A 26,028-nucleotide genomic window follows, 5' to 3' on the forward strand; every position below is an offset into this window, starting at 1 on the left:
AATTGGACCCCTTTCATCAGGCAGGACTGTCACACCAACCCTAGAGAAGTGGCTAAGATTTATTTCCTGTTGATTTTGTTTTTTTTTTTTTTTTAAATATGTATGACTGAGAAATCTGGGGGAAAGAAATACTTTCACTCCTTCCCTTTGTCAGGACTTGTGATGTATGAATGTCGATGTAATTTAGGCAGATAATAGTAACAGTCAGACTCTTAGATTTAATTGGAATGTGTATATATTGCCAATATTTACAGGAAATTTATATGCTTCAGTTTGTTTTACCAAATGAATCTTCAATCAGCTGCAATTATTGTCTTGCATAAAGTTACTTCTGTAATGATACCCAGCTAGTGATGAGGATCTTAGTACTATTATAATTTCCTGTCTATCTTGACATTATTATCTTTCAGTTTTGCTAGATAAATATTTTTAGACACCTTAAGTCTTCTCTTGTTGCTCCATATCAAAGATTTGCCCATCAAAAACCTGGAAGCTTTTTAGAACAAATGTGAGCTTCATTATTCCATATTAGCCATCTTATTTTATAAAAAGTTAATTGTCATATTTACCCAAATATTGAAAAAGTAGATGTAGGACCAGAGAGATATCATACTTTATGTTAAGGATGTCCCATTTTGAATATTCTTACATGGTAAGTGATGCTACAGACTAACTAAGAGAGATGGTGGAGACCTTGGTTAAGAAAATTCTTTCAAAATTTTCAGTGGCAAATTTGTCTTCAACTACTTGGAAAGTCCTGAAAAACAGAGGATGCTAAATAGAGCCAGTAAAGTCACTTTCTCTGTTCTTTTCTGGACTAAGGGTACAAGATTGCTGGTGAAAATCGTGAGGAATACAGGATTGCTGGTGGAAAGCTGTGGCATTCACTTTGTAAATGTCTCCCAAAAGGCCCGTGTTTCCCTTTAAGTTGATACAAAGTAGACAGTGCCAGTTCTTTCATACTTGTCTCATACGCAGTTAATTTTGCTTGCTCACAAAAAGCTTCAAACAGTAAAGGTATGCTTTCTTATGTAGAAGAGAGATTTGGCTGCAGGGTCAGGACAGGAAGAGAAAGATTCAGGTGTAAGTCACTATGCTGAATAAGCAAATAGTCTTTTAATAGTCATAATCAGTGGCGCAGGGTCTAATTGGAGGTCTGTAACCTTGGTGGTGTCCCCCAGAGTTCAATTACTGAGCCCAGTATTGCTTAACTTACTCATCAATGACTTGGATGAAGGGACAGGTGCCTCTGCAAGTTCACTGATGACACAAACCTGGGAGGAGTGGCCAATACCTCCGAGTGCTGTGCAGCTCCTCAGAAGGACCTCGACAGATTGGAGAGATGGGCAAAGAACTGTTTGAAATTCAACAAAGGCAAATGCAAGGTCCTATACCCAGGGAAGAGTAACCCAGGCACCAGTACAGGCTGGGGCTGACCTACTGGAAAGCAGCTCTGAAGAGAAGGACCTGGGAGTCCTGGTGGACAACAAGCTGTCCATGATCCTGCAATGTGCCCTTTTGGCCAAGAAGGCAAATAGTGTCCTTGGGTGCATTAGGAGGAGCATTACAAGCAGGTTGAGGGAGGTGATCCTGCCCCTCTGCTCAGTCCTGGTGAGGCTTCGCCTGGAGTGCTGTGTCCAGTCTGGGCTCCTCAGTACAAGAAAGACATGGAGTTCCTGGAGCAAGTCCAGTGGAGGGTGACAAAGATCTTTAGGGGACTGGAGCATCTCTATTATGAGGAGAGACTGATGGAGCTGGACCTGTTAAGCCTGGAGAAGAGACAACTGAGAGGGGACCCTTATCAATAGGGGACCCTAACTCTTTTGATAAGGGTCGTGTTCCATCTGAACATGAGGAAAAACTTCTTTACTGTGTGGGTGACAGCGCACTGGAACAGATTGCCCAGTGGGGTTGTGGAGTCTCTCTCACTTGAGATACTTGAGAACTGACTGGAATGCTGTCTTGTTCAATGTGCTCTAGGACAGCCCTGCTTGAACAGGGAGGTCGGATCTGATGACCTTCTGTGGTCCCTTCCAACCTTCCCCATTCAGGGATTCCGTGAACTTATATGTTTATGATAGTCTCAGGAGCTTGCTATACGGATTGAATAATGCTTTGACAATGACAATTTTTAGGAAGCACTTGGAGATATGGCTGGCGATACTGGCAATTGTTGTCATGTATCCAGTTTGATTGTGAAACTGATGTATGTTTTGCAGTAGAGGAAACTAGCTTGTACTGCAACAATTTTGAGATCTAGGCACATAAAGATGTGGCAGTTATCAGAATAAATCATGCCTTCCTAGTTCAAGGTGTCGAATAGGGATCGTGGGAGTTGAGTAGGGACTTAGCATGGTGCAGCTTTCTCTTGCTCCTTGCAGATTCTGTTTTATACAAATCTAAACTGTATATGAAATTTAGCATGTTGGCAGCTACCTCTCTGGCTGAAATGATTTAGAAAACACTCAGTTTTATTGAATTGAGTTTTAAATTCTTTGGTCTCTCCTCTGAAATATATTGCCCAAAATAAAAATATCTTCACTGGACTTAAGGAACTAAAATAAATTCTCTACTGTTAAAGACTATTTAAATGTTGACTGTAGCCTAAGGTGCTAAGCTTCACTAGAGGGGAGTGTAATCACTTGCTTTGTCTTGCCTTCTGAGGCCACTACTGTTAAATCCATTCTCTCTATATCCAACCGGGATTATCTTTTTAGCCTAAAGAATTTCCCATTTTATCTAAACTCCAAGCCACTAACTACGTTTTACTAAACAGGAACCTTTATTTAGGGTTAAGTGTATAATTGCAAATCTGTTCTTTTCATGCTGAATTCAAGTATGAGAGAACATGGACAAACATAAACTTCAGGTAGTATTTTTATGTCTTTAAGAAGTTACTATATATTTATATATATTTACATATATATATATGAACATGTATGTGTATATATTACAGTTATGGTAAAATCTGTGAAGTAAGCTGAACATTTTCTGAATGTAATTTTTGGCTGTCCTTCAAGCTTTTTGTGTTTGTGTTCATAGTTATTTCTGAAGCATCTGCACTAGATTGCTCCATTGACCTGTGTAGTTTACCAGAATAATAATGTTCAGCCTTTGATTTTTGTCTGGATAATGAGATCTTTCATTTTTAGCAATAGCCAATTTTCACTTAAGTCCTACAAGTAAATAGCTGCCATTTCCTCCATGCATTTGTATGTCCATAGTTCCTGGGGCAGACTATTTCCAGTGAAAACAGATTTTGTCCCCACACTAACTTCATCCATTCAGAATTCAGATCAAAGCAGAATTATGTATTTTTTTCTTTTTAATCTATTGTGACCTGTGAACAATAATTAAACACTCCTTAGAACCTCTAATTTTAACCAGAAGGCTACTAAATAATACCTTTTATTTTGAAACCAGGATGTTGTAGTGTGTGAAAAGGACTTAAAAACTGTATTTTGGAAACCCCACTAGAAAAATGCAGAACTTATTGCCTGTTACCTCTCCTGAATTCAGTGTTTGAGGGATGGATGTTTGACCTTACCAGAAGAGCATCGCAAAGCATTGTATAGTTGTTCTGTCTAAATAGTGTCTAAATGTTTAATTTTCAGTTGTTTTCTGTTTATGAAAACATTTGTGTGAGCAGATGTGTTGAGATGTCTTTTCTTTGCTAATAATTGAGGCCAGTACGTAATTTCTCACTTGCTTCAATATGCTTTTCACTATTCAATTAAAGTTGTTTTGAGTGGTTTTTTTTATTGAGCAAGATTTTGTTTTTGAAGTGGCCCCACACACTTAACTGGTTTTATTCTACAGTTCATTCCATCGAGATAATGGTATATGCCTAATTAGACTCCTTCAGAACTTTTTTGGGTGGATCCACTATATTTTATTTGCTAGTCCTCTTATGTTTGAAAATGAATACACTGTCCTTTGCTGTAAACTTAAGGGTCTAAATATGAAAGGAAATGTCACAAGTTCTCTTTGGGGTCTCAGACTCAGTTGTTGTCAGAGACATGATTTTGACTAAAAATGGGTAAACTGGTAGTTTTTTTCCTCTCTCTCTTGTGAGTAGTGACGTCAATAAGAAACAGATTTGACTATAAGGAAAGTGTTAAATTCTTCCTTCCAAAATGTTTGTTTTGAGGCAACATTGACAAAGTCAGTGGGATGACTGTAATATTCTGATATTCCCTGGGACACTGAGTGTAGAAGTTGAGTTCCTCCACAGCTTTGCACAATGTGGATCTCATGTCCCCAGAAAAATATTGGGTAATTGAGATATTTTGTGGTGTAATAGGGAAATCTGTATGGTTAGTGGATATTGTTTTGCTTGGTATGATATATTAATTGAAGTAACAAAGTGCTTTAACGCCAGTTTAAAGTGGTCATAATTCCCTTGCACTGTACATTAAAAGTCATTTATGAATTTTGTACATAACAGCATTGGCCCAAGTGGATGAACTGAAGAAGATTATCCCAATGAAAAATGATTTTTAATTGTCTGCTGTAGTCAACAAAGCCAGTCTTTAGACTGTCATGTCTACTGAACAGGCTGTCTGTATATTGAAAGATTCCAGGAGAATAATGAAAAGGAATCTAGAAGATTCAGGAATTTTTATCTTGCAGTATATGTTGATATAATGCAGTATTAATACTGTCCTCACAGCTAAGAATAATACAGAAATGTGGCCTTAAAACTACCAGCCAAACTAGGAATCTTGTCTGTGACAAATATCTCTTAACTGCTCTTGTAGCCAGGGGATTTCTCCTAGAGATATGTGAAAAGGGAAATAAAAGTGTGAGAATAACTTTTGAATTTGCTACCTCTTTAAGGAGGACAGATGCTTAAATCTGATTATTGAGGGCTTTACCATTATTAGAACTAATGGAAACCATCAATCAAACACGTTGCTCTTTCTCTGTTGACTTTACCCTCTGTGGTGGTGGTCACTGGTTCCAGTGACCTCCTCGGTTGCTTGAGCAAGACTTCCTCAACTGGAAGATTTTGTGGTTGTTGTTAGAAGAACATGGTGACTATAGCAGAGAAAAACAAGAGAGCATCGTTCTGGCTACAGCTGTTACTTTTAAGTTAATTCTGCAGGTGAACAGAACTGTATTTATGTAGTTCCGTAAAAATATTTGGTATTTTGTGTTTCATTGTTGTTAACTCCTGGCAAACAGATTGTGTGTACTTTCTAAAGGACCAGCCTTGCCATCTCTTGTAAACAATGTTCTGTTTTGAAGATAGCTCTGCATAGATGTGGAATAAAGTAACAGAAATAAGAGGGGAACAATTCATGTGTTCCACACCATAGTGTTCTGATTTTAGTATCATTTGTGGTATTCAAGGTATCCTTATGTTAGAGTGGAGATAAAACACAGGCAACCTGGGCTCTGTTGGACAGCAATTGGAGGCCTGTAGAGATAACATAGAGCCTCTAAAATGACATCTGAGTCCGACCTCAGCTGACCCAGCAAATTAAAAGAGAAATTCTATCCAAAGTGAATGAAGCATAGCAGAGACAGGAGTCTGTCTAGAATTAAGATCAAACACGTCATCAAGCCACAGAGAGTAAATCTGACTGTTTACTCTTAAAAATGTGCAGGAATAAATAGAATACAATAGCATTCATTGGTTGTACAATCCGGATCAACTTGTGAACAAAAACTGAGAAGAAATACTAGTTTATGTTGTACTTGCCCTTGATTGAATTACCAATTGTTCTGTTTCTATTTTAGGTTATGGTCAGACTGGTCCAGTGGTTCAGAGAGGTGGATATGACACCATTGCCGCTGCTGTTTCTGGTCTCATGCATATCACAGGGCATGAGGTATGGTGCTCAATCTACAAATTTAATACAATCTTTGTGCCATATACCAAAACTGTTTGCTACATGGAACAAATTAGCCTGTGCTAACATATCTGTTATGTAAGTCCTCCTGAGTCCAACAAGAGGTCTCAGCTCTGGGAAGCTAAGATATCTCACTCCAGGCTTCCAAAGCCAATGTCCCAGAAACAGAAAATGAAAGAAAAAAAGAGAAACCCTAGATCTCCAGTGAATAAATTGACAATGTATGCTAACCTGTTAGTGGCCACTTGTTGTTACTTCAAGAGCTGTAATAGCCACATTGCTGATGGAACCATATATATGTATGTGAAATCTCACTGATGCTTGAATATTGATATTCCCTCTTTAAAAGAGGGAACTGTGAAGCTATCTAAATAACTATGACAAAAAGCTTTTTCAGTCATTCTGCCTGGAAATAAGCAGAGGGATGCAATAAGTGGTTCTGGAAAGCTTTATGTGCTGCTAATCCCACTGATCTTTGGTAGTTGCAGTAGTACAGAAAGCGTTACAGAGGTAGTTTAGTATCTGGATTCTAGGGATACATAAAATGTGTGTCTTCACCTCAGAAAAATGGTGGCCAAATAAGCATTTTCTTAAGCTGTCTTGAATCATCTACATATGCAAGGAATGTGGTCTCCAAATGTCACTTCTCAAGTGAGGTGGTGTTACAAGTCTGTTCTGTGCATCATAAATGCTACAAAGTGTTCTGTGGTGGTGTTCCTGATACTCTGAAAGCAGTAGGGCAGATCTCTAGAGTATGAACTTGCATGCCCTAGATAAACAAGGAGTTCATAAAGTTTCTCTACTTAGTGTAAGATACTCATGTTTGAGTAGGTTGTTCAAAGCTAACCACACATGATTTGGCTCAGCTCTACTGCAGGGTTGATAGTCTGCCAAATAGACTTGTTTTCTGCTGAGAATAATGGCAAACATCAGAACTCTGTGCTTGTGGCAATTATTGTTACCAGAGTTGTCCTTTCTATTAGGAAAAAAAAAAATTAAAATCAAGCATTGTTTGACTGAGTAAGCTGAAACATCTTGTGCCTAGTGTCCTGAAACTGTTTGTCCATTTCTTCCATGGTATTGGTACATACTTACAGGATGCCTCATCTCAGAACACAAGAAGGCATGAGTGCATTCCTTACAGGTCTTCCCTTCAAATGTGTAATGCACATACACACTAAGCAATGACTGATCACAGTAACTGTAGTGTAAGTAAATTTTTACATCTGGACCATTGTGTCTGCAGGGTGGAGATTAATACTTCCAGTACAATGCCAGAAAAGTCATGGACACTTCAAAATATACCAAACAAAATTAAAAGGGAATATAAGCTGATAGAAGGGGACAAGTGTTGTTAGTGCAACACGAATAAAGGAAAGCATGCTGAAAAATTGAAAAATCCAGGATTCTTTTAAAGCTTTTCAATGATATGGGAATGACAGAAAATACAAATGTTATATTGAATAATTGCATGTAAGTTCTATTATGAGAGTAATAGTCCTCAGTGGCCATTATGAAGATGGATTTTATTAAAAGATTGTGTCAAGATCTGCACTGGAAAACCAGATGTTTGCATCACCTCACCAAGACTTGAGGCAATGTAGTCATAGGAATTATTTAATCATTGTCAGTAACAGCTTTGTCTGTTCACTGGGGGCTTTTATTAATTCATTCAAACTTAGTCACTGTTTTGCATGATTAAAATAAACGTTAAAACTTGCTTCTTATTTTTCTTTATTTGAAGTTGTTCATATAGTATTTCCTCAGTTTCTCAAAACCATTTTTTGATGTATAGAGGGACAGTTTTCTTTCAAAGGCTTAAGTAAGCAGTGACTCCAAAGAAGCAAATGTACCTTTTGTAGTTGTTGTGAAAGTTTACTCAAGTGGCTTTAAAATCATACATACTTGTTTGAAAGTTACTTTAAAATAGAAAAGTAAAATCTTCCATGTTTTTCTTACATTTATGGTCATGGGACTGAGTTATGTTTAAAATTCCACAAAACTAACTCTGAACAAAAGCAGAAAATCTTGTTTCAGTCAGCATGTAGAAGAGTGGCCAAAATAAAGAAAAAAGAATCTTACTCTTGCACGGCATTTTTTTTTTTAAATAAAACTTAAATTATTTGTTGACCAGATAACATGGAATTTACATACTAAAGGTAATATGTTCATTTGAAGCATGCCCTAGTAAACGAGGGTATGATTTTTTTTTCTTAAATAAAGTAGAAAAGGCCACTCTTATGAACTGGAAGAGGAAAAGTTGTAACAGACAGTGTTGTTTTTGTATTGCACTGCAGTAGGTGTAGATAATTCAGCATAACATCATCAGTATAACAGTGCTCTGTGGAAACTTCTCTTTTGGTAAACAAACCATGGGATGTGCTTGCAGGATGGTTTTAAAGACATCAACTGATGCAATAGACAAATTACAATGAATCTGAGCAGAAGCAACAAAATGTCTGCATACATGACTGAAGTGCTTAATATTGAGGTATACATATTTACAGCTCCTCACAAAGCATTTTAATAATAGGATACTAAAATTTTGTCCTGTATCTGACATTTAAAAAATGTATAGATCCAATAGAAATACATATTCCTGCATTTAAAAAAAAAAAAAGTCAATGGCATTTTTGATTTTTTTTCCCCTCCTGGAAATAGAAGTTACTGATATCACTTAATGGTAATAACTTTGAAATGCTTCTGAGTGATATTCTGAACCTCAAAATCAAGCTATAACTTTGGCAATATTGTGAAGTTACAGGCACAAACAAATGCATTTGTGCTAGCGTGAGTTTTGCTGGTTGTACAAAACCAAACACAGTAGAATACTATCTTTAAGTACATGTTTCCATGTACAGAAATGTTCATGGAATTCCAGCTCTTACACAAGTGCTTGATTACTTCTGTTTTAGAAGTGTATGATACCTGTGAAATTCAAAATTCTAATATGTTTATGAGGGGAATCTGTTTTGTGTAAATCAGTGACACAAACCCATTTTGAATGAAAGTAGTTGCTTTGGGCTGCATTCAGGTTTTGTTTACGTAAATTAAAATATGTTAAAGGACAAAGTTTGCACTGACAACACTTTTATTGTCCTGGCTATAGATATATCCTAGTTAAACACCACATTCAAGTTTCATATTTAATGAACAGAAACCTTTTACTTAATATATTCAGATATATCAGTGCCAGATGAGTATCCCTTTGATGAACATTTCTTTTTTTTTCTATGACTCATTAAGGCAATAACTTGAAATAAAATAAATAAAGCCTAATTTGAATACAAATCCACTTGCATCTTCAAGTTGATTTGTTACATGGAGTTTTCAATATTCAGAGTATCTTTATGGTGATGCACCTTCTTGCTGAAGAAACATCTTTGTTTTACTGAATATCTGACAGCAAGACATGATTGGGATCTACAATCCAGAGAGACCATTTTTCAGCTTAAATCCAAGCAAACTATAACAAAGGAGTACACCTTTGTATGTAGCTCAGAGCTGTTGAAAAATACAGCCATTGCTGGTTCATATTAGCTTCAGCAACTATTGCACATCTGTAAAGACTACTGGACTTAGAATGCTTTTATTAAGCGTGTAATTTCAAAACAATTTTCATTTTTAATGGATGATTTTTATATTATTGAATAGAAATTATGGCAAAGAGCAAAAAAAAAAGACTCAGGAAAGGAAGCTTCCAAAACATTCCAAAACAAGTTGTGGCTATCTCTGGGCCAGAATATGTTGTCAAATTGTAAGGAATTTAGCAAACAGCAAAAATTAGGCATAAAAGTTTAAACTGGTCATAAGATTGAGCAATAGCAAAGCACAGTGATGTAAGAAGAAGTCCCCTCTACTGGCATGAATCTTTTTCTTTTCAAATGAGAAAAGGGTATGTCCTGGTGCTGCACCTAATTAAGGTTCAACCCAGCCTTTGAGCCTTGATGCAGCTTTGCTTAATGCACTTCTCCCTGATTAGGGCTTTATTTTTCCTTTCTACCAGAACGGTAATACCACCTTTGACTGACAGGGGTGTGGTGTTTGTTACTTTTGAGTAATTTCCTTGAATCAAAGATACTGTATAGGTCCTTACTTTGTTCATGTAACTGAAGTAAAGTTAGCTACATAAAAGTGCTGCTGTGCTGTCAGAAGCTCTGTCTAAAGGAAGTGTGTGGAGTGTGTGGAGCTTTATCCTTCGTGTAAAACAGCTTCATCTCCCTGCTTCTGCAGGACAGAGATGAAAGCCTGAATGAATCTGTTTCACAGGGCTTACAGCTAAGCATCCTACCACAGAAAGGCTGGTTTATGGTACAGGAGCTGATTAAAGCTGATTAAATGGTGAAAATGGCAGCTAGTCATGAATCTTGGTAGAAAGACCAAGGAAGGTTAGAAATTGTGTGGACTAGTTCAGAATTATAGGTTGTGAAGTGTTAGGGTAAAGTAAAGCTAACATGTTAAAAATAACAATAACAATATAGTGCTAGTATTTTATAGGAGTGTTCTGTAAAGGGAAATTATGAAAGTGTTTTAGAAATAAGAGTGAACTTTCTAGTGAGGCAAATTAAGTGTTTGCTTTTAAACAGTAAGTAGTTTAGTACTTAATGAGGAAGGTGTGAGAATCAAGCAAATTCATATGTAATAATCTATTAGAATAGTTCTGATTTGTGTATCTTCAAAGTGTAGTTTTCTCGTTCAAGAGTGAAATTAATGACACTTTGAAAATGGTGGAAAGTGTTTTCAAACTAAGAATGTTGCTGCACATGTGTTTGCAAAATCTGAAGTCTTTTTGATTTTTCTCTGAGAAGTCAGTGAATGTCTTGAAATTACTGTAATGAAGAAAGAATAATTTAACAAACTGGAATCTTGCAGCAGATAATATGGGGAAACATTTTGAGGTTTGTTTTCTTTTTGCATTTTATTTCTTAGTGTTAGCTCTGGAGAGCAAAACCATTCCAGTGCTAATTAGTTTTCTCAGTAGGCCTATGCACACATATAAAAGAGAACAAATTTCTTGCCTGTTTTCCCCCAGAGCTGGGTACAATGAGGGTAGTAAATGGCTGGAACATTTGAGTTGTCTTTTCTATGGGAAAAGTGAAGTGGCTTGGTGCAGAGTTTGGAAAAGGAAGAAATATGAGGTTCTTCAAAAAAGCAGTACTTCCTAAAGCAGTGTTCACCTTAATGTTGTGTGGTTTACTTATCATCCTAGGGATATCTAAGCTATAGATAGCCACAGACTAATCCTTACTGCAGTTTGAATGAGAGTAACTCAGATTTGATACACTTTGTCATATTTGATACAGATTTTATAATTTTTAGTCACTTTCATGATAGAATAAAATAGCAGCCTTTTCCATCTTACATAGGAAATATTGTCCTACTGCCTTTTATTTCAGAATTACTCTATTAATGCAATTCATAATACAATAAAATTATTTTAAGAAAAATATCGTAACTTGTATATGACTTGATGCAAGACTTATGTAAATCCTGTTGGAGTGCAAAAGAAAAAAGATGGTAAAGATTAATTTTCTTACATGAAGACACTCTTATTAAAAATAATTTTAATAATTTTAATAATTATCAGTAACTCTTGCAATCTTGATTACAAGATTGCTATTACAGTAATTACACTTAGAAGTTTAGATATGGCTAATTAAAATAATTCTGTAAATTAAATTTTATTGAACTTATACTACATATATAAATACGTTTAAGGGAACTTCACAAGCAGTTACTATTTATCAATTATACTGATTTTGAGTTGTCTTATGATGGGCTTATTGGGGAGCTAAAACTCTGGAACAGTCCCATTAGCTTTGCACTGCTGTTTTTCTTCAAAACTTGAAAATTTAAAAAAACCCAACTTCAAAACAAGGAACTGCTGTCAGAACCTGATCACCTGACCCCAAACTTTTCAGAGTAGGAAATGGGAGAATGTCTCAGAAGAAGCATTTTTAAGATCCTGCGATAAAAGCTTAGCAGGACTGAAATTAGAAGTTCATTTTGCCATTGATTGCAGAAGGGTTGTATTTCATGCCAATGATTACAGAAGTTCTGGAACACATGAGTAAAATGAAGATTCTTCACTTGATGCCAGAAAAGGGATGACATACTGAAAACGGATATTTGAACCAACAGCTTTTCAGTGATTTCAGTCAGAAGGTCAAGAATTTGCCTGTCTTTACATGTGTAATGCTTACATGTCTAAACAAAAAGTTGTTCTTTTTGTCTTACTAGAAGCCTGAAGCGTGTATAACTGGAAAATACAAAACTGACCTTTGACTGGGGGAAGGACAGAAGAGAGGGGAGAAAAAGGGAGTGTGAACTATGAAACAATATGGTTCTGCCATTCAAACAGACAGGCACCTGTGTCAGTACACTCTGGGAACTGTTTAGACCTTTGGCTTCTGGGCGTGACAAAATTCAGCCTTCACTGGCTTCTCTTGTCTCTAACATTATCTCTTTTCTTTTTGCACTGGTGAGTTAAGCGTTATGTTATTAGGAACAAAAAGCTACATAATAAATAATTCACAATTTGCAGTATGCAGCATCATAAAGTGACAGTTCTGTGTACGTGCTGTAAGAATATCTGGTTTTCAGTGGTAGTTCTTACATGTCAGTTCACTCAAAGACACTAATTGCTTACATTGACTGCAACTCTTTGAGTGCAAGCATCCAGCCAATTTCTTATCCACCAAGTGGTCCATCCATCAAGGTCATGTCTCTAGTTAAAGAGACCAGGATGTCATGTGGATTAGTTAACTACACAAGTCCAGGCAGATGACATCAGTCGCTCTTCTCATATCTACTAATGCTGTAACCCCATCACAGAAGCCCACTAAATTTGTCAGGCACAATTTGCCCTTAGTGAAACCATGCTGTCTGTCACAAATCACCTGCATATTTTCCATGTGCCTTAACATTGCTTTCAGGAGGATCTGCTCCATAATCCTGCTGGATATGAAGATGAGACTGATGGGCCTGTAATTCCCTGGATTTTCTTTTTTCTCTTTTTAAAAATGGGGATTATGTTTCCCCTTTTCCAGTGAATAGGAACTACCATGACTTCTCGAATATGATGGGTAGTGGCTTAGCCACTTCCACTGCCAGCTCCCTCAGGACCTGCATCCGACGTATGTCATCAGGTCCAATGGACTTGTCCATGTTCAGGTTCCTTAGATGGTCTTGAACCTGTTCTTTTCCTACAGTGTCTGGGTCTACAGTGTTGTCTTTCCAACAGGTACTAGGATGGTTGAAGTCTCCCATGAGAAACAGGGCTTGTGAATGTGAGGCCACTGTTGTCTCTCTGTAGAGGGCCTCATCCACACTGTCCTCCTGGATGAGCAGCCTGTAGCAGCATTATAATGTCACCTGTAACTACCCTCCCTGTGCTCTCCATAAGCTTTTGATCCATCCCTAGGTGGAACTCCATGCACTTCAGCTGGTCATTGACATAGAGGGCAACACTACCTCCTTGTCTCCTCCCCCTGTCCTTCCTAAAGAACTGATATCCCTCCATTCCCACACTCCAGTCATAGGAGCCATCCCACCATGTCTCTGTGATGCCAGTAAGATCATAGCCCTGCACAATTGTATTGTTTCTGCTTGTTTTCTTCCCTTTTTTGTTTGTTTGTTTTGTTTTGTTTGTCTATTGTTTTGTTTGTCTCATTTTGTTTGGGGTGTTTTTTTTTTTTTTAGGGTGGGGAGCCAGTTAGATCGGGAGTAGCAATGACAGATCTTGCTACTGGGCTATATACATATGGAGCAATTATGGCTGGTTTACTTCAGAGGTATAAGACAGGAAAAGGACTGCACATTGACTGCAATCTCTTGTCAACTCAGGTAGGAGTTTTAAAAAAATTTCCTTTTGTTTTCTTATGTTTGAACCTAAACATACCATTTGGACACAAATTAATGCACATGAGTTACTACAGCTAATGATGATAATAATAATGACAGTAATGGCATTAGTTATAGTTTCCTTATTCTGCCACTCTGGTAGTGACTATTTTATGTGACATGGTTGTAGTTACTATTGCATTAAGCTTGGCTTTCACTTTTTACAAAGGACTGCCATGTTCTCTGAAAACACAAGTTAATCGAGGTTTGTAATATCTCTGAGATTTTAACAGTTGTAGTAGGTGATTTGAGATAAGACAAGTATAAGTGGTGAAACTAGTTTTGGGGCCTTGGCACTGAGCAGTGTTACTACCAGAGTGACTGAATAACTTAAGCAAAATCATCCAGAGTAATCAAGTATCACCCAAAGTTTCAAAGTAATGTAGTTCAGGAAGTCTACCTTTTGGCTCTGGGAATTAAAGAATAAAGTAAACTTGAAGATGCAGCATTTTTTTCTAGACATATTAAAGACAAAATTGTTTTGATCATGAAAGACATACCGTATATGACAAATAATGAGAACCTTAAATTTTCTTTGAACACTTAAACATCAGTGGTGCAATGATTTGTAATTTGTAAATAGAAAATGATGTTCATGTGAGCTGCATGTGATTGAATGATATGTTGTCTTGCTAATGTAGGTACTTACTGGTACCAGACTAGTATATGGTGCAGGGGAATTTTTGTTTATCTTTTAAAATATGCATCAAAATTATATGAAGTTCTAATCAAAGCTACTACAGTGCTCCAGTTTTTTCATCTTTATTCAACTGTATTTTTCTTCACGTTGTGTCTGTCAGTACAGTTGAGAGATGACAGTGCCTGTTGTGCTAAAAATTGGCCCAGGTGTGAGCAGGACGTTGGACAAGATGACTTCCAAATGTTCCTTCCCACCTATTATCATTGTATGATAACAGTGATTAAGACTATGATTGAGATTGCTCTTGTTTTTGTGCCTACTGCTCTTTTGTAAATACCTACCAAAATCAGATCTGGAAAGGAGGGGAAGCCCTTACTTGAATCAACAAAAAAGTTTTCATTTGTTTCAGAACAAATGTTTGTAAGAACTGAATTAAGTTATACTTAAATATATTTGAAAATAGTGTGTGTCTATTTGAAAAATGTAGTAAGAAGTTTAGAAAAATATTTTAAATGTATGTTAAATACTTAGGGGTTTTTCTATGTTTAAGGTATTCTAGTGTTACATATTATGACAACTTGTCCTAGATCTTTTTCATTTCTAATTTTATTAAAAAGGCTTATGTTACTTTTTATGAATTTCCAGAGTAATTCTGGGTCTTTTGGTTGTGTGGTTTTTTTTTCTTTTTTAAAAAAATTAAACTTTCTTGAATTTTATTAGATATTTTATCAAATGCTGAAAGTAAAAAGAGTTGAAGTTAGGTTCTGCTGTAGCTCTTGTATTTCAGCTTGGTGTCTCATTTGTCTTTAGAATCTTTTTCCTTGATTACGATAGATTTGACTATGCACAAAAGTGTTCTTATCATTGTCCTTTAGGCCACTCACTGGGATACACAAGAAAGGGATTGAAGACCTGGATAGATGTTAGTGAACAAAGCATGCGACACGGTGTTTGTCTTCTACATGCTTAGCTGAAAAAGTACTAAATGGTGAAGGGAAGGTTTGATAGTTTCTTGAGATTTTCAAACATTAAATCGTTCCATGCTTGTTAACAAATTATAGTTGTCTAAAAGTTATTAACAGGCAATTCCATACATGCACATTCTCACTGAAAAATAAGTGGTTTTATTTACTTCAGTGTTGGATAAATTAAACTCAAATAAGTTGGTATTTTGGAACAGTATATGGGTATAGGATGTTATTCAGAAAACAGTGCTTTTGTTTTGGATAATCCTGTTACTTCAGTCCAAATTAATTTTAGAGTGTTGGCCCAAGACTGCAATGAGAACATATATTCAGTTGGAAGAAGTGTTTGTAGATGAGGTGCTAGAGTACCAAAAATAAACCCATGTGATCAATTCTATTAAAAAAATGTGTTAAAATGAATGAAGTAAAATGTAACTGACCGCTGAGCCTCCCTCAGAGAGAACATCTAGTTTTTCTGGTTAATTTTCTTTCTTTTTTCAAGACTGGTGGTTATTTGTAAGTCTTTAAGGGTGAGTTTAATAACAGTAGCACAAATCTGAAAATTAATTAAATAAATAATAGAATTACTCTTACAATAATTCTGATGGTAATGGGTTTTTTAAAGGAAGGTTAGACAATACTGTGATAAGATCCATGCTTTCACAGGGATTAGGGTTTTTCATGCAAGCTGAGATACCTAAAACTAGCGCTTCCTCATGTGATGAATGTTTAAAAAGAATGACCTTTAGAAGTTTCTCATGGATGCTGCCAAAACAATAAGGAACCTAAAGTTGTAGACTTTTGGTTTATTAGGTTCTTGTTGCAATTGATTAATGGTGGGATCTAGAGGTCAAACCGATGTATCATGATAACTTTTCCTTCAGAATGAGTTTCATTGAAATGTAATATTTTTTAATGAGAAAAAAGGAATTTTCTGTGTATAAAACGAAAGCATTACTGAACTGTCCTCCTATTAATAGCGTTGCAAAAGCCAGGACTTGAATGAAACCTCTTGGTTTTTCCAGCATTTCGTGCAGTGAGCTAATGCAGGAGTGTGCTTGCATTTTTTGTCCATCCCTTCATTTGAACTGAGTTGTGAAGCTGGCCAATACATATGTCTTCATTGGTCAGTGTTGATATCTTTGATTATGTCAGAAAGGAAAAAAACCCCAGGAGTTAAGGTGTTCAAATAATTAGAAAATCTTGAAAACTGCATCTTGAAAACCCTAGCATGTACATGCCCATCTGTGTCTGTGCTATCAATTTTCTGCATGCCTTATAGAATTGCAAGAGGATTTTTTTTTTCTTTCCAGAGGGTAGGTCTGGAAAATGCTTTTGATACTAATTTCCTGCACAGATATGCAAATAACAAAGAGCATTGAACTGAATTCAACTGCCAATGAAAATGATCTGAAGCTTTTTAAAGAAATATCCCACTGACTGGCAAGTTAGTTTTGTATTTAACTGGTCTGTGCAGCACCAAATTACAAGTGAAATCCTGTTCTCTGAAGAAATATTATTTTTAGAATATCTTAAAAAAGATGTCTTCCTTTCAAATTCTGTGTAGCAAACACTTACTGCTACCAAAGAGGATTTCTTTTCCCATAACAAAATAGGATTCTATGATTTTGTTGACAAGAGATACAGTGACTCCTAGGATGTGGTTTTGCAGTGAGCACTAACTTTCTATATCTCTCATCTATAAACTTTTAACCTATATTGTACAATTCCTTTGAAATTTTTGACTTTTAGGTGATTCATAGTTGTCAGCTCCTGACCTTTCAGCATTTAAATAGTGTCCTTTAGATGATACTAGTAAATAAGAAGGAAGTGGGTTTTGGATTTGGTTCCAATTATGCAATTGTGCCTTTTCTTCTGTTGTGGCTTAAAAAAATCTCTTGGAAGTTTTAATATCCTTCCTTATTTAATTACAACCAGGCTTCAACAAATACTGTAATAAGTGGGTTTCTTTTGGATTGAAAATCTGCAAGAAGTATTTTACATTTAACATTTCTGCAATTTTGAAGTGTATTTTTTCCCAGATTCCTCAAACAGGATAATGTGGTTAATATTGTTTTTATTATATGATTGTTCATCAGGCACTTCTCTGCTTCCAATTACTATGTTTTAGTTCATATTTGCCATAGCAAACTTTTAATTTTCTTAAAATTTTGTAGTGACCCTAGGAAAATGTAGAAAATCGATATAAATTATTTTCTATATTCCATCTTTGTGCGCAATTTGGTGGTGAGTTTACTCAGGTAATGATGAAGTTTAGAAGCTATTAGCTTTTGTTTCTGCATCACATTTTCCCAAGATCACTGTGTTTAAGGCTTATCTATTTAAGGTGCTTTTAGTGCTGTCTATTCAGAGCTTTCATGGCATGTGTTTTACAAATTATTGGGTATGGGTGAAACTGGGAACAATTGCATACTCCCTGTAGGACATGTATGGCATCACAGAATCCGTGAGCAGTAAGTCGTGTGACAAACATCAATCTTGGAACTTAAATACTGCTCAGGTTCTTGAATGTATCTTGTTCTCTTCTTGCTGACAGTTGTGAGTTGACTGAATACAGAAAGAAAATCTTTTTTAGAGGTCATTGCTTCTGGTGACTTTGGAGGCCAGCTAGGAGGACTGTAACAGAGTTGTCTTATTTTGGGTATGGTTTGAATAAGTAGGTTTTTTACAAGCTTATAAAATATCATCTTTGCAAAACATTGCATTTTTAATCTCCATCATAATAAAAAGTTGAGTATGTGCTATATGGAGATGTCATCTTTTCCACTGTATAGCTCCGGTTATGGCTGATAATAAAATCTGAATACTGTGAACATTTCTTTAAACATCTACTGTGCTGTAAACTCTTTTCTTGGCCACAATTCTTAATAATTTCCACTGAGGACATCAGTGTAACTAAGAACAGAACTTATCCCTCTGGGATTTGAGCAGCCAGTATTTGATTGAATAGACCAGAGGACCATACTAACATGACAGTAACTCAATTTAATATTGGCCTCTGTGGTATGTGTGTTACGATTTCTAATGATTAGTTATGCAGTCATTGGTAAAATATACTTCAACTTGATCTTAGCTTTATTTAGTTGCTTTCTTTACTCTGTAAACAGAGTACATATTCAAACTGCAAGGGTATTTCTTCTTTAGCTGCTACCTGACAGTAAATTCTCTGTCTTTTTGTGTTCACTACCATTGTTCTTGTGCTAATGAAACTAGGCCTGAATGAGTTGCAGCTTCATTTTCTGTGTTGATCTGCCTCTGTCATCAATTAGAGAAAGACTGGGAAGGAGATAGAAAAAATACACCCCTTTATTACTAAATGAAAATAAAAGTGGCTGTCTGGAGTGAATAGGGGAGAGAGTTTGCAGACAAAGAAAGATTTTTTTTTTAATGAGTTTATTATTTAGATGACCTTTAAATAAGGGTGTAGTCTTGGAAATGGAATCAAGATGTTTATTACCAGCAGATCAGGAAATGTTCTGAGTATTAAGAGAAGGATAACCTGGGTAGCTGAAAAGAAAGGGGAATGATTTAAGCAACTAGTAGGAGAATAAGCACTTTGAGTGTACCCCAAGAGCTCACCTGTTCCTCTGCACTCATAGAACTTTTCAGAAGTCATTCTATAAATTGGTCAAATTTGGATAGAACCTTTCAATACATTATGTGCTATTTGTTAACATTAACAGCAAGTAAAACGTTTTACCTTGATGGAAGAAGTTTCAGTTTTACGTAATGGAAAATTTTAAGTTAGCAAGATAACCGGTTGTTATGTGCTGTTGAACCTCTGGAAATCTAGTAAACCTTAACAAGTATGGTGTTTTTGGGTATGCTAATGGAATGCTGGCTAAGATCTCATACTACTTGGTTTGATTACTCAAGATAAATTTGTTCTCTAGTGCTTTCATGAGCCATGTTGCGCTGCACTGGACACACTCCAGCACCTCAATGTCCTTTTCAGAGTGAAGGGCCCAGAACTGAACTCAGTACTCGATCTGCAGCCTCACCAATGCCAAATACAGGGGGATGATCGCTTCACTAGTCCTTCTGGCTACACTATCTTCATACAGGCCAGGATGCCATTGAAATGCCTGGGCACACTACTGGCTTACATTGACCCAGCTGTCAACCAGCACCCTAAAGTCCCTTTCTGATGAGCAGCGCTCAAGCCACTCTTCCCCAAGCCTGTATCATTGCATGCAACTGCTGAGATTGCTGCAGCCCAAGTGCAGGACTCCACACTTTACCTTATTGAACCTCAACCCTTCGCCCACTGATCGAGTCTGTCCAGGTCTCTCTGTAGAACCTTCCTACCCCCAACAGATCAACACTCCCATCCAAGTTAGTTTTGTCTGCAAATTTTCTGAGGGTGCACTCAACTCCCATGTCTTGATCATCGATAAAGATGTTAAACAAGACTGGCCCCAGTACTGATCCCTAGGGAAGACCGCTAATGACTGGCCACCAACTGTATTTAGCTCCATTCACCACCACCCTCCAGGCCCAGTCAATCCAGCCAGTTTTTTACCCATTAAAGAGTCCACCCATCCAAGCCACAACCAGCCAGTTTTTCTAGGAAGATGCTGTGGGAGATGGCGTCAAATGCTTTACTGAAGTCTAGATAGACTACATCACAACCTTTCCTTCATCTACTAATCAGGTCACTTTGTTGTAGAATGAGATCAGGTTGGTCAAACGGGACCTGCCTTTTGTAAATCCGCATTGGATGGGCTTCATCCCCTGGTCGTAATGCTTGTGCCGTGTATTGGCTCTTAGGATGAGCTCTTCCATATCCTTGCCCAGAACTGAGGTTGGGCTGACAGGCCTGTAGCTCCCCATATGACCATTCCCACCCTTCTTGTAGATGGATGTTACATTTACTAATTTCCAGTCAGCTGACACTTCTCCAGTTAACCAGGACTGCTGGTACATGATTGAAGGTGGTTTGGCAAGTTGTTTAACCAGTTCCCTCATTTCTGTGGGAGGGATCCCATCAAACCCTGTAGACTTGTGAGTGTCTAGTCAAAGTTCAGTTACTTGTAAAAACGCTTTGCCTTGCTTGGAATGAATATTTGTAGTACTAGATTTCTCTGATAAACATATGTGAAGCTATTTGCATTCAAGCTTACTCTGTAATAAAAAATTGTGGTTTTTGTTGTCCTAAATTCTTTTTTTTAATTGATTAAAGAATAACTTCCTTCTTTAGGGTATCATTTACAAATTTGTTACCACTGTTCAAAAGCAGTGTCATGCAGGAGTGCCATGTCTTCCACTCCAGACTCATTGGTAATATTCAAGTCAAATAGAACTTTGGACCACATTTCTCTGACTTGCATTGTGTTTAACAGCTCAGTAGAGGAACCACATCTGCATTACAAACAGCATTAAAATGCTCAAAATGGGCATTCATTAATGCTGCATAGGCACAGAAATACATTCTTGCACTTTGCAAAGCATAATATTTGAAACATTTTGTTCAGTTGCATGAATTTGGTTCTTCCGTCATCCCTGTAGAGGATTAGCACCAACGTACTTAATGGGCAGTGACCGGAGATCTTCCAGTGTTAGAAATAATGCCATTGTTCTGCTGAGAAAATTACTGTAATGAATGGAAGATTTGGCTGTGATAATAGGGATGGAATATTTGAGCATTTCTCACACAACCAAATAGACATAGCTTGTTTCTGTACGTGTCTCCCTACGTATTAAATTAAAAATCTAGAAATCTACCTCTTTACACTGCAGCAGGACAAGCTGTTGAAATTACTATTATATTTTATGTTTATATCTGTTCTAAGATGAAAATAACATTGTCAGGAGTAGATAAACACACTTAAGATTCTTTTTTCTGTGCAAGTGTTGATGCTGATAAATGTGGAGATAAAAGAGGAGTGTTGTAAATAGCTACGTGTATGCATATTTTCATTGTAAATGGCCCTGTTCCTAATGATAAGATCAAAAGTGAAAAGTACCTCAATACAGCTTCATCTGGACATTGACAGCTTTCCACTACGATTAAAGAAAATAATCCTTCACAAAATGTATGTGGCATCCAACTTGGAGCCTCTGGATACAACCCTATTGCAAACAAGAAGAAAAATTGCTATATTTATTCTGATGCTTGTCTTCACAGGTAATTAAGTTTTATGTGAGCAAAATATGTTTGTCTGCATTGTATTTTTATGCTTTCCTGTTTCCATTCTCAGCTGCCAAATATGGCTACCTTTTTAGAGTAGAAAAGAATCATTTAAGTTGGAAAAGAGATTTAAGTTCATTAAGTCCAGCTGTTAACCCAGCACTTCCAAGTCCACTACTAAACCATGCCCCTAAGTGCCACATCTTTTATATACTTGCAGATATGGTGACTTCACCACTTCCCTGGGCAACCTATTTCAATGCCCAACAACCCTTTCAGTGAAGACATTTTTCATGATATCTAATCTAAACCTCCTTGGTTTAGAGGCCATTTCCTCTTGTCCTATCGCTTGTTGCCTGGGAGAAGAGGCTGACCCCCACCTGGTTACAGCCTCTTCTCAGGTAGTTGCAGAGAGTGATAAGGTGCCCCCAGTCCTCCTTTTCTCCAGGCTTAAAAAGACCCAGCTCCCTTGGTCACTCCTTATAAGATTTTATAAGGTTATAAGACCCTTCACCAGCTCCATTGCTCTTATCTGGACATGCTTCAGTGATGTGGGAAGGGGAAGGAAATCTCTGTGTCATAAGTCCTGTCTGCTGTGGGTCTTGTTTCTCTCTCTCTCTCTCTCTCAATTCCTGATCTTCCTCAATTTATTTGCCTCCTCTCGGAGCTCTGTCACTAAACAGAGGAGTTTCTCTGTCTGGGCACACCTCCCACAATTCAGATTGGTCTGTGCTTTGTAAGTCTGCTTGCAGTTCTTTGCATGAATAGAAGCCACTCTGAGAACTCAATCTGGGCTGTTTTCTAAGCAATCAATGAAATACGACCGGATATCATTGCATAGAATTAAAACCCGGATAAGTTGTCATATGTAATATATGCATAGGTTCTCATTGGTAAAGGCTATAATTAAGAAATAATATAAGAAAATGTGTTATGGTTTTAAAAAACTGTAAAAAATGTAGCAGAATAAACATTTTGTAAGTTGCATTTTGCCTGGACTTTGTAAAGCTGTGTGAAATACAGAGCATAACATTTCAGTGGGTATATATTCTTTCTTCAGAGAGAATAAAATCTTAAGGAAATAACTGTAGAAGTTTACGGTTAAGGTTGTCTGATATGTCTATTACTGGCATCTGATTTCAGTTGTCAGAACTCTGCCAAAGTTTTAACTGTTTTGGCTGAATTTTTCATGTCATGGAATTGCCAGAAAGGGATTTGTTTTCAAAGTTACTTTTAAGATGATTCATCTGTTTCCAGGATCATGTTATGGGAAAATACATTGATAGGCTTTTTTCTTTTTCTTTTTTTTTTTTTTTTTTTTTTTTTTTTTTTAACCTCCTGAGAAACTCAGTGCCTTAATTTTTGGATTTTACACAGATTATACAGACTAACTTTGGAGTTCTTGGTATTTTTAACTTGAAGATTATCTTTATATAGATCTTTTTTTAAGTGATGAATTCCTTAGAGATGTTCCTGTTTTATTATGAAGCTGACACAGGATTTTTTCAGTGATTAAAGTAGTATCTTTCTTTACACTTTCAGAAAAAAACTGATTAGTATTTTATTTTAATGAAGAAAATGAAGTTTATTCTTCCTTTTAAATTGTCTTTCTTTAACTGGAGTTAATTTAAAATAAATCTTTTTTTGTTTCCCTTTTCTCTTTAATGCTAGTGCTGTCTAGTAGATTCTATGGTCAGGATTTTTGTTTCTTCTCAGTCTTCTTCAGTCACCTAAAATTCATCTGAATGTGTCTAAGTTTATCAGTTTTCTTTCTTTCTTTGATTGTCTTAATTAGAGACTGAGGAGAGATAGGATAGATTTAACACTTACTTTCTCTTGAAACTCTGTGCTGAATAGTACATATATTTGAAATTTCAAGTCCTAGATCTGTTGGTCGCATCAGTTTTCACTATTGTTAATACTAATTGAATCCTAATCAGGAGATGATCTCCATGCTGTGGGAAGCACAGAACCATTCATTCTGGTCTTTTATAAGCTCTAAATAGCTCATTAAAAAAATAATTTGTAGATCAGTTCTTTTTTGTTGTTGCATTTGACTGAACGTAGCAGTTCTCTGTGACGCAAATGCATTGTGTTTTTGAAGATGCCTCAGTTTCTATGTTTATGAAGTCTAAACTGTTTTTTTTTATAAAGCAAAAGGTGTCATGAGCCATCATTTTCACACTGAAAAAGTATCTACACAACTATGTAATTTAAAGTCTGTTTTGCTCTTTTTATCTATTGTCGCCTCTGATAGTCCATGTTCAATATAGGGTTTTCAAATGCATTACCTTTGTTTTTCTCACCGATTTTTTAATTTTATTTTATTATTTCTGGTTTATTAAGCACTGTCTAGCACATCATTTGTGTGACTGTGTGATTTGCTGTGTACTGTTTGGTCAGGGGCTAACTTGAATCATGAAGTCCCACATGCTGCATGTGATTACTGGCACAGAGTTGGATACCTGCCAAAGTGTCTGGTTGGAAGGCACCAAAACAGGACACAATAAGAGACCTGTTTTAAAATTGTAGTTATTTGTCATTAAAGATTTGATTTTATCTTTACAAGATTGTACTTGTGACTGGGATTATGCCATTTGCTAATGCTTCAGTGCCAGGAGTTTTCTTTTGTGAAGGGTGAATTAATGATAATTTCCCGGAGGTTTGCATTAAAAGAAATCAGCATCACTGGGAAGAACACCCTTTTAACCTAAAGCACAGTGTTCATAATGTTACCACAGACATTTTCTAAAAGACTCTTTAATAGTATGCTTTGGCCTACTAGATAGTAGTTTTGCATTTTTTAGTTACCTTTTGCAGTCATTCATGGAATTTGCTGGTTGAAAGCAGCTATGGTACTACTGGCTCTTAAAGGGGAGAAAAAAACCTGTGTGGAGAGGGATTATGGAATAATGGGACAACAGTTGTGAATTCGAAAGTCCAGACCTACTGCCTTGCACAGATATAGGGACACCGCTTGATGAAGCAGTAAAATCTTGCTTGATGGTGGGCAGTGGCTTTGCTGTGCATTTGCAGGTGGGAATGTATGCTTTGCCTAAAGGTGTATGTCACTCTTGAACTGACTTTTAGCTCCTGCAGATCCCTCAGCTCCACACTAGATGGGAGGCCCTTACATGCCCAAACACGGGGTGACATGCGTTGACAGCTCTTGGGAATGCTGTGGTTTCCTGCTGGACCCCTGTGTGATGAGCTGCCTTGAATTGTGGCAGCTTTCTTGCCTCTGCACAAGACTGTGGTTCCTGCTGCCCAGTCCATTCATTGCAGAAGTTTGAAGTACAATTCCCTGCCTAAAAACTGGTAGTGGTGCAGTGCCACATCCTGAAACTGTTGGGTCAGTGCTTAAAAATCGCACAATTAACTGGAAGAGTTGGGGTTTCTTCTAAATGGAGTGAGGTTTTCCTGGTAGAGATAGAGGTTTTGGGTTTTAAAGTTTGTAGGGTTTTCATTTTTTGTTTTGGGTTTTTGTTTGTTTGGGGTTTTGCTTGTTTGTTTGGGGTTTTGTTGTTTTAGTGAAAAAATGACTGAGGGAGCAAGAGTTGGGAATCACCCCATGCATATGTCCATGGAGGCAGCTTCAATAAGGGCAACAAGGCATAACTACAAAAGAAAAATTAATGAAACCCGAATTTTGATTTATTAGTGTCAAACTATTTATTGCAACACAGAAAGGGGAAAACATTTAAAATCAGTCATTAGGTAAATGCTAGCATAGGATCAGTGATTTTAAGAGACCTTTTTAGTGTGCACCAAATGTAGATTGTGGTCTTGTGTTCACATTTTTCTCAGGTAAAGATTTTTTTTCCCGTGTCACTAGCAGTATGGAAAAGGTGTAAATGGAAGATTATTGGCCTTTGCACAACAGAACATAATGGAATTTTCTAGAATGATTTTTTCCTACAAAGTTATAAATTAATATTTGTATTACTGTTCTGTAGAATAGCATAAAATAAATTATCTTATTTTGGTTGTAAAAGACCTGTTTCAAAGTTCGTAAGAGTCAATCTACATGCCTACTTGAAGAAAAAAATAAACAAGAATGAGAAAAAAGTGAATTAACTTGGCTTAGAGTCAAAGCCTTGTTAAGATAAGTGGCAAGATAGCAGACAAAAATTGGAGGGAGAAGAAAGTAAAGAATATAATTAAAATGTTATTTTCTTCTCTTTCCAGTTACCTGTCTCTTTTTTTATTCATATACGCTTGTTGAAATTGCATGCAAATGATTGATTGACTCAGCGAACTCATTGTAATAAATTATGTTTGATGTGCTATCTTGAAAAAAATCTTTTGAAAGTTCTGTCTCTTTTCTTTGTCTACTGACCTTGTGGCTTTTAATATCTTGTTTCCCATCTGTCTGATTCCATCATAAGCTGAGCATAACTTTTCAGACCTTAATGCAGTTCTCTTTTTGTTCTGGTTTAAGTAAGTCTGTAACACAAATATGTGCTTTGGCCATCAACAGTAATATTAGAAAGGAATGTTGAAATATGTGTT

At 36.6% G+C, this 26,028-nt stretch overlaps 1 protein-coding gene across 3 annotated transcripts in view; it reads left to right on the forward strand.

Annotated features, from left to right (window-relative positions):
• SUGCT (succinyl-CoA:glutarate-CoA transferase) overlaps positions 1 to 26,028 on the forward strand; it is a 316,929-nt gene that overhangs the window by 32,487 nt on the left and 258,414 nt on the right. For 2 of the 3 annotated variants that reach the window (XM_050330259.1, XM_050330276.1), the window contains exons 7-8: positions 5,746 to 5,837; positions 13,560 to 13,703. In XM_050330259.1, the coding sequence (XP_050186216.1) occupies positions 5,746 to 5,837; positions 13,560 to 13,703 (236 nt within the window). The remainder of the gene's footprint in view (positions 1 to 5,745; positions 5,838 to 13,559; positions 13,704 to 26,028) is intronic. The other variant, XM_050330267.1, reaches the window with a different exon arrangement.

The sequence above is a fragment of the Myiozetetes cayanensis genome, unplaced genomic scaffold (assembly GCF_022539395.1).
Source record: "Myiozetetes cayanensis isolate MyiCay16 unplaced genomic scaffold, myiCay2020 scf1, whole genome shotgun sequence".
In the NCBI taxonomy this organism is placed as follows: Eukaryota; Metazoa; Chordata; class Aves; order Passeriformes; family Tyrannidae; genus Myiozetetes; species Myiozetetes cayanensis.